General features: G+C 45.9%; 1 protein-coding gene across 1 annotated transcript in view; it reads left to right on the forward strand.

Moving 5' to 3' along the window:
- Positions 1–6718, forward strand: part of FAM193B (family with sequence similarity 193 member B) — a 734659-nt gene extending 727941 nt beyond the window's left edge. Inside the window, exon 10 of the mRNA XM_069651510.1 lies at positions 5057–6718. Within this exon, the coding sequence (XP_069507611.1) occupies positions 5057–5153 (97 nt within the window). The 3' untranslated portion in view covers positions 5154–6718. The remainder of the gene's footprint in view (positions 1–5056) is intronic.
- Positions 6719–9800: the final 3082 nt, after the last annotated feature.

The raw sequence follows: 9800 nt of genomic DNA on the forward strand, positions 1-9800 counted from the left end.
GACAGTCGCAGCCCCCATCCTGCCAGCAAAAGCACAGCCCTCCAGTAGCTCGCCAAAATCCTCTGATTTCCCTGGCACCTGGAGGTCCATATAAGGATTGTCCTGGCCTCACAGGCCAGGAAGAAGGCTAAAAGACAAGATGTCCAAAGGGCAAGTGAAAAACCAAGCACCAAAGCACCATAAAAATTGTAAAACATCACTGCCACCAGCTTGTCCATTTAGCACACCTAGAGTAACCAAAAATTCTCTGGGTGTTGGTCTAGGGCAAAAACAAAAATGTACCCCATTGTACTGCATTGGGAGATGCAGTCTACAATGATGACATTTACAACAAGTGATAAGGTACTAGAAGTAGCAACTAAGTAGCAAGACTAAGGGAAATAATGCTTCCCAATACTGACATCCTGAACAACATGTCATTTTCCCAATAACAGATGAGCAGAAGACAGTGTAGGTAAGCTTAAGGCTTCACTGCACTGTAAAAAGTACAGGTCAAGATCAAAAATAAAAGCAACAAGTTTGGGGGTCCATTAAAATGGAAGGAAAGGTGCCGTAAAGAGGAATCTTTCCCAATAACCAATAGAGCCCATTCCAACTGATCTGTAAGGCACTGGAGTATACGCCAGATACTTTCTGGTCAACCAAAAAAGAGGTTGGATGCCCATACTCGACCTTCAGATTCAACAAGTACCTCCGGTGCCAGAACCTTCCACATGGTAACGCTCCAGCACATCATGAGCCAGCTGCAAAAGGGACTTGCTTGCCTCACTGGATCTGGATGGCGCATACTTCCATATCCAATCCATCGGTGAGACAGGCGTTTCCTTCGCTTCCTAATAGCAGGAAAGCGCTACCAGTTCAAAGCATTGCCTCTTGGCCTAAAATCAGCACCTTGGTTATTCACCATGTCTCGCAGCAGATGTGTCCCACCTCTGTCGTTCAGGGATTCACATCTATCCTTTACAAGGGCTGCACCGCTTTCACTGGCGATTCGACATACAGAAGTGACACTCCTCTGCATAATTCAATGAGAATCCTAGCAACATCAAGCAAAGACTTGCTTGGCTCCATCTAGGAACACCCTGTTCTTAGGGTTGCATCTAAACATGCTGCCTTTTGTCTCGACAGCATCAGAGGACAGGATGAAGTCCATTCTAGCAAAGGTCTCCCTGTTGTTTGAGCGGTCTGTTGTTTGTCCACACTCGCAAATGATGTCCTCCTGCATCCCATTGATTCCGCAGTGCAGAATCCGACCGCTTCAGTAGTTCCTGGATGCCTGTTGGCAACGTCTATTTGGATCCTGGTAATGCCAGATTCATCTTGCGCATTGCTTTCCGGGCGCTGTCCATTAAGGGAGTCTTCATTTCCATCTTCAAGGAGCACCATTTTGCCTCACAATCCATCAAATCACAGTCAAGACGGATGCTTCGCTGGAGTGCTGTGAAGCTTGCACGGGTCATTTGAATGCCCCAGGTTGCCGATGAAAAGCTTCACATCCATGTCCTGGTGCTACGAGCGTTGTTCTGGGCCCTGACTTCCTTCAGGCCTCCACTGCAGAGCTGAGTGGTTCAGTTCTTCAGAAAACATGAACACATTTTTTTTTTATATTCACAAACAAGGTGGCACTTGCTCACCTGTTCCGTCAATGGAAGCCCTGGCGCTGTGGGCTTTGGCATACAATGTTCCTTATCCTGTTTTACCAACTGTTGGAGAGAAGTCTCAGAAATGTGCTAATTTCCTTCTACCTTAGACACCCCCAGCTCTTTTGCCGGACTTAAGAAATTGTTCATTTCTAACCAGGAGAGAGAGCGAGACCTTTTTCCCACTCATGTATTTTTCATTAATTTGGACTCTTTTTCTTTTGACTTTGGAGTCTGACAAACTTCATAGTCATCAGCTTTGCATTGTGACACACAGCACCTTCCACTGAAGGTGGCACAGGGAAGTCGCTCAGATTTCCCAAAGGTTTAAATATCTTCTCTTGGTGAAACTACGGTTTCCAAGAGCAGTGAAGTGAAATTGACTTTACTTACATTTTGTAACTTTCTAGACCCAGCACACCCTATTTTACCATAGGGTGCTGGAGGGCGGGGGGGTTACTTAGTAGGCCCTTTGTCTAGTTTCTCATGTAACATGTGTAGGATACCCTTTCTACAATTAATGGCTGGTGGCAATGGTTTACTTTACTACCATTGTGTGTTTTTACTGCGGGCTGTGTTCGCAGCTGCAGTAAGGCACCCATAAGTGCCTATTTTGTCAAAATGGCAAAGGTCGTCTTTTTTCGCCATTTCTTGTTGGAACTGGCCTGCTTGTGATTTACTGTGTGCCAAACCAGGTTTGGTCCCTTTGTTCGTTTTCTTTGGCAGGGTTCACGAGTAAAGCCTGTCTCTGGTTCCAGTATGGCTGGTAGGGGCAGGAAGTGAGAGAGGTGCCCACAACTCCCTGTGCTTAATCCCCTTGGTTACAGGAATGCACCCAAAGTTGATCGGCTGGCTGGCTGTCCTTGTAGGACAGCAACCCTGCTGTGTGATTGACAGCTAGGCTGGAATGAATGAGAGAAACCTGCATAAAAGGCAAGGCTTTTTGGCTTAGAAGGCAGAGTCGACAACTGGACGAAGGATTCTGAAGAAGAACTTGAAAGGGACGCCTGCTGCAAATCCTGGGCCGTTGGTTTGCCCGGTGAAGCCCTGCTGCTCTGCTGAAGCTCCAAATTTGTTTCCAAATGGAGAAGCCCTGCAACAACAACTTCTCCCCTTGGGTTGGTGGGACCATTCAACCCCAAAGTGAACTTGTTTGGACATCCTCTCGCAGCTGGCTGTACTTCTGCTGCTGCTGTTGGAACTGAAGTGCCAGGCAGAGGAACACTAAACTGAATGGATGACTTTTAAGTCGGACCCGAGCACCAGGAAGATCCTCCAGATTTCCCTGAAGCGGGACTGGCCAAGCCTGAGCCATCTCAACAGAGTGCTGGACCCCAGATGTGAGGAAAATCTGAAGTGGTATACAAGAACTGTTGTTGCTATTTGCTGTAGACGCGAGGAGCTGAAACCGCGAAGTGCTGCTGAATTGAAGTTTGCCCATTACTACCGCCCACCTTCCCATTGCAGTGCAGGAGTCCCCAGACTTCATCCCTCTTGTCCCCACGACTGGGGCCCAGTGACAGGATCTGCAGAGGTTTACAGGAACAGAAGTCAGCGGGAACAATTTCTTTTAACCAAAGGTACTGTAAACCTAAGAGGACTTACCTCTTGTTTTGTAGCCTTACTTGTTATCATTTGAGACCTGTCTTGGTTGCCCTTGAAGAGTTGCTTGCAGCTTTTCCCCTCACAAGCCTCCCAGCTTGTGACCCTTCAAGTGAATCTTATTTCTACAAACCTTTGTAAAAACATTGTGCAAGACTTTTACTTACCTGCAAAGAAGATCTTCAGCTCCCCTAGACTTTGCTCAGATAACATTGGCTGTCCTGGCTCCCCGAGAGACTCTTCTCCCTCTGACTCTGTGCCTTTACCTTTCCCCCAGGAAAGAGTTAAAATTAATTTGCATTTGAAAGTTTAAAAAGTACTTACCTGTTTATTAATTATTTGTTAACCTTTGTTTTATTCCCCAATCGAACCTTTGCACCAAACTCAGCGTTGCTCTCAATATACCAGTGATCTATTAATGTCCACAGTGTCGTAGCCATTTAAGTCACCTGAGGGTGTAGGAAGCTTCTGTGTGCCATCCCCAATGGGTATCATCGGATTAGAGAAACTAAGAGTATGTTTTGAAATATCTTATAATTGTTACATGTTTTGCTCCCTTCTAAGGAAGGCTTATATAATGGACTGTTAAATGTATAATTGTTTAATCAAACCTTGAGTGCAAGTGTTTATTTGAAGAACTGTCACTGTGAAACTGTTACAACCCTACTTGCTCACAATGACCCCTCTTGAGATAAGCCTGGCTGCTCAGCCACAATACCAGCCTGTGTAGTACAAACTTATACCAAGGGTTGGGGTCCTATTGCCAGGAGGTCAAGGTTGCTGTAGTCTTCCAAAGGATCCTGCATACAATCTTGCCTAACACCTACCAGTGATCCACAGTACAGTGGCAGATTCCCTCAGCAGGGAACTACGATCCTGCAACTGGATCTTCGGCTAGACCAGGGTTTCCACATCATCTCGAGGTGGGGGTTTCCAGACAACTAGCTCTTTGTGACTTCAACAAACAAGAAGTGCAACGCATTTGCAAGCAGATTTTATCAGAGTCTGGGAGATGTATTTCCATTCCCATGGGAGGTAATGCTCCTCTGTGCCTTTCCTCCAATCCCACTCATTCCTTGAGTGATTTGTATGTTCAAACGGAATCGGTGCAGAAACAGGCTGTGTGGAAATATGACCCAAAATGACTGTAATAGAGCCTTGAACTGACGAGCAGTTTAAAATGTAAAGGTAAACTGCTTTGTTACTGAGAATTCCCAGCCTTTCGACTGGGAATATTCAAACACCATGTGAATCTATTAAAGATACCAATGCAGGAGAACGGGCGTTACAGGTAAGCAACTTATTCCGTACTCACTGTCTAACCTGAATTATTGAGGTTGCTCTGTGTGGTCTTGTGGACCTAGACCACGCTTGCACCCTTCCCGAGACCAAGCCTTGACTGCTCTGCTACCTCATCTTGATTGGGTTTTGGATAGCCTCCTGAGCTTCCTTATTAATAGGGTGGCCTCCTAAAATCCTTCCTGCAGGGTTGGTCTAAGAAATCCATCTTAACAATGTGCTTTGGCTGGAATCGCAACGCAAGTGTTTCACGCTCTGAAACACTTGTGTACGAGCGCGATAGAAATAAAATATCAATATACTTCATTTCAGGTATGTTTGCACCATGTTTGACTAAGGCTTCTGCACTTTATTTTGGCATTGAACGTCCTTGTATATATTAATTGTACACCACTACTGTAGTACTGTTCTACTCGTACACTGCTTCTTTTAATGTGGCTGTTCAGTCATTCCTAAAGTGTCTGAGGGGATTTACATTTTTTTCACCCCCCCCCCTTCCCCTCCCACCCCAATAGGTTTTGCTTGGACTCCGCAAAGCAGACACGGCAGAAAGTGGCAGTGAACTGGACCAACTTCACCCTGAAGAGGCCTGCCTCCAGCCTGGCTCAATGACTCGTATTCAGGATGCTAGAGTGCAATGGGGGCAGAGGACTGACAGACTCCTTGTCTTCTCATTCCCAGACACCCCGGACTCTTGCACAGCCGTCATCTGCTTCACTGTAGACTGGAAAGCACCTACCCTGAACCTTTCTATACCTTTTCCCCTGCCCCTATATTTTATGTGGGGTTGCTTGCACAGAATTGCTTCCTGAAGGGTTAGCGTTAGTATGCAGCATCACTGAAAGCACTTGATTTGAGCTTCTCAGCTGCGCCCTAGAGGCACAGCTTCTCCCTTCCATCTCTTCCTGACAGAGCGGTAGGCACAGCAGTAAATATGGTCACACCCTCTGATCATATGGTCTGGCCACATGTTTTTAACGTTTTTCTTTTAAAGTGTTTGTTCTTGTTGTGGGTGATGTAAACAGATTTCCCTTTTCCACCAGTTTGAGTCTTTCTGTAAAATGCTCTTCTTCTTGGCCATCTATCGCTTGGTGTTGGGCCTTGCATTCATTGCTATGCATACAGTGCCTCTTGCACTGGGACTAGGGACTAAGCTTTATCTAGATGCTAATGAGTGCAGATGGTGGTGCTTTCTCCTGCACATTCATATTGAACATTACATCAGTTAATATGCCAAGTGAAATATGTGGGAGGAGTGGGTATTTGTTACCAACTATTAAGTAGTCCAGGAGTGGCCAACACATGGACTGTCTCTCATTGCCTAATTCCCTGCTGTCTTGTCCACCTGTCCTATCCTTGTGCCATATTTCCTCTCCCATTTCTTTCAGCCTGCTTTCCTGACAATCATTTGCCATGCCTCACACACAAACTGCCCTCTACCCTTCCTTGATGTCTATGTATTTTGTCCCATTCACTTTGCTTTTGAATCGTCCAGCCTCTGCCCCACTCACTGTTCTTGTCCCACCACCTCTTTGTTGCTTATTGCCCATCCCAGTTCTTACTGTTTCTTTTGCTGTTGCTGCCCTTTTGTCCTTCATGGCCTCTCTATTCCTTGTGCCCTTCCTGCTGAAATTTTCTTCTTTCTCCTTTATTTTTTTTATTTTTATTTTTTGGGAAGTCCTCACCCATTTTGACAGTTTTTAGCACTTGTTTGGTCAGTACACGGGCATTCAATGATATGCTTATGGCTGCCGCCGCCTCCTCAATGGAGTGAGTCTGATTGGAGCCTTTCCCTCAGATTTCAGGTGAGATTGGAACTCGCATCTGCTCTCTCCTACCACCACGTCTGCCTCCCCCATCTCCTGACATGCATAAATGTATTTACCATTTGCTATATCTTTTATGAACCAAAATAATGATTTGTATTGGGCTATGAAAACAGATGAAATAATGTTTTTTTTTAATATGATTGCTGGTGCTACCCAGGCTCTTAGGTCAGACATGGGCCTGACAAAGTTCTGCTGACCCTCTCGTACATGGAATGTAGGTTTTTATTGCCGTTCTGTGTTAGCCAAATGTATGTTGGCTTTGCTGTGTTTTTTATTTTTATTAATATTATTTACTTTTGATACTGTGAAAGTCTTTCCTTCTGAAAGATAAAATGACATTTGAAAACAGGTGATGAGGGTTTTATTCCACCTGCCCACTGTACTTTGACTTTCTCTGGCGGGTTAAATCAGAAAGCACAGACTTACACGACCAGCCCAGAAAACCATGGCAAGCAAGGCACCCAGGCAATGTGCGAATTGTACCGAAGTGCACTGGGTCAGGGATACCGCAAAGAACAGGGGTAAGGTAAGTGAAACGGTATGACGCAACATATTTAACCAGAGTTACAGACCACTCTTTGCAACCAAAAAAGTTTGGAGTTTAGTCCAGATTGTATTTGTACACTATGTCCCATTAGTCCTTTTGTGCACTTGTACACTTAGTGATGACAGTAGTAACAGCACTAGCGTAATCAATCATGTACTCCCTTTAAAACAAAGAAATTTCATATCTGCTTTTGGGATGCTGTGTATTTGGCATGAAATGTAGACATGACTAGATCAATTGTGTGGGGCAGGTAAACCTACTGATGTTATGTCTTTTAGTGGTTATTTGGTTGCATTCTTCCATGGGTTTGTTTGGTGCTTGTCCACCCCACCTCCCTTTTTACCCCTCCCTGTTGGGTAAGAATTGATGTAACACTGTGTGAGACTACACAACGTATCTGCTTGGTATTAGGTAACCCACCTTTTGTTATAGGTCTGTACTACATAAATTGGTAGTGTGAATGAGCAGGCGGGCCTATCCCAAAAGGGGTAAATGTGAGCTGTAGAGCCGTAGCAATGAAATTTGCAAATACAAGTAGCCAAGTAACACTTACACTCAAGGTTTCAGTTATAAATAGATTTTTTTAACATCATTTTTTTAATAAGCGTTCTTTAAAAAGGGCAAGATATGTATCAATCAAATATACTTTTCCAGAATCAGCACAAGTTCGTGGATACTCTTTGGATATGCTTTTTACACACTTCCTACACCCAGAGGTAACAACATTCACAAGGACAGTAATGGCATTTATATATCACTAGTTTATACTTTGCAGATTCTGAAGTTGCAGAAAGGAAAGGTTAGAGGAAGGAAAAGGTTAAACAGGTTCTCTGGGCATGCAAGTATACTTCATTCTTCGAATAAAGTCTAGATACGCCTTTTCCCGGCAATAATAGTCGTTACCACCTATGAGGGACAGAAATATCAGTCAATGGACTAGAAGGGTCTGCAGGGAGCCAGACAGCCAAAGTCAATTGGAGCATAGTCTATGGAGCTGAGGCACTTCTTAGATAATAAAGGTCTTGCACAAAGTTGAGTTTTGTAGAAAGCACTTTTTGGGTCACAAGCTGTTAAGCCTGTAAAAAGCAGAGTTGGAATCAACTCTAAAGTAAGCCGATGCAAGTCTCAACTGAGAAAAGCACAGCTCAAAAAGACTCTGAGATAAGTACCCCAAGTCTAAACCGTACCTCTGGTTTGAAGAAGAGTGGTCCAGCTGAATTCTGTACAGTTACAGCGGTACAGAAACTGGGTTCTTGAGCCTGTCGTGGGGACAAGAGGGAGGACGTCTTCAGGGCTCCTGCGGCAGCAATTTGAAGGTCGTCAGCAGCTACAGGCTCTTTTCGGATCAGCGGCACTTCGTGGTTTCAGCGCTTGATAAACAGCACCACTGTGGATCTTGGATACTGGTTGGGCTTCCTTCACTCGTTGGGTCTAATGAGAGGACTTGAGCTCTGGTCGCCCTGCTTCTGGAGGGTCCTTAGGGAGACTCCTGGAGCTTCTGGCTGGATTTCAGACGTTGCACTAGACTACGGCTTTCTCGACCCCTGGCACTCAGTTCTTGCAGCAGTGAAGAAGTACAGCCAAAGAGGTATCAGCCTGCAGATACATGTCACTAGGTAGTAAAAAGAAACCACTGCCACCAGCCATTCAAGTGAGTTAGTGTAACAATGTTACATGAGGAATGAGTTTAAGGAATTACTAGATAACCCCCCGTACCCCACAGCACTCCACCTACGCTGGTGTGTGATGGACCCATAAAGTAAAGGTAAGTAAGACCGGAGTCGTCTTACTATTCTTGGGAACAGTAGTTCGCCCAAGAAAATGTAGTTAAACGTTAAGAGAAGTCCAAGGGTCTTATTAGTGGCACTGCACAAAAGGTACTGTGTCACAATGCAAAAGCTCCGCTGCGAGGGGAACTCCAGCTGACTCCTGCAGAGCCCTAATATTGGTCCCTTGGCCCAGTCCGTCCCTCCCCTCCTGCCTTTTAATGGAGGGGAGGAGCACCGACAGGCAAAGCCACAGAGGAGCGAAGGCCATGAGAAAAGGCCAAACTCACTCTGCAGCTCTCCGCTGCTTGAATGCGCAGAAGGCCTCTAACCAATGGCCATTACTAGGTAAGCGCCACTCGAAAGCTCATGATGCTCGTATCCCCGACATAACCTTGAGACATGACTGACTGCGCGCACGCACGATCCGGTCCCCAGTTAGCACGTCCTGCCCGAGCAGTCTGCTAAGACTATCCCACCTCAGGGCAAGACTTGGTATGCATTCAGGCCCATGCCTGCCCCCCCAGTGCCTAATAAACACATGCCTGTACATTCCTGCATGTAGAGCACTCATTAAGGCCACCCACATTCACCCCTGGACTCCACCTCCCACCAAGCCATTCGAAGGCTACACCCCCACCCTCCCCCTCAGCTGTCCCCACCCCTCATGCACCATAACCTGCTCTGACCTACGGCTAAAGGCCGGAGCACAATGGGGTATGCCTCTGACCCGCTGCCGTCAATTCACTGATATGCAACAATGATGCTCCGCCCACTGGTGTAGATACAGCACTGCCGGAAAACCGGTTGCTTCAATATACGAACAATGACTTCCTGGAAAAGACAGAAGCACCCAATAGCCCCCAAGCAGAAATTAACGATTCTGCCAGTAATCATGTATCTCCCACTTGCAGCATGCCCACCCCAGTGGCTTGCGTTCCACACATCTTTGCGTCCTTTTACACTACCCTGACTACTTTTGTTAGGCCTTGTACCATTGCTGCCAACACTGCTTGCAATGTACCCCCACCTGTCTAATGCGCCCCACTGCTATGCAATGCTCATCACGCTACCCTGCCGAGGTGCCTGTACTGATCTGCCACCATGCACTGATTTG

The sequence above is a fragment of the Ambystoma mexicanum genome, chromosome 3p, assembly GCF_040938575.1.
Source record: "Ambystoma mexicanum isolate Mex_15411 chromosome 3p, UKY_AmexF1_1, whole genome shotgun sequence".
In the NCBI taxonomy this organism is placed as follows: domain Eukaryota; kingdom Metazoa; phylum Chordata; class Amphibia; order Caudata; family Ambystomatidae; genus Ambystoma; species Ambystoma mexicanum.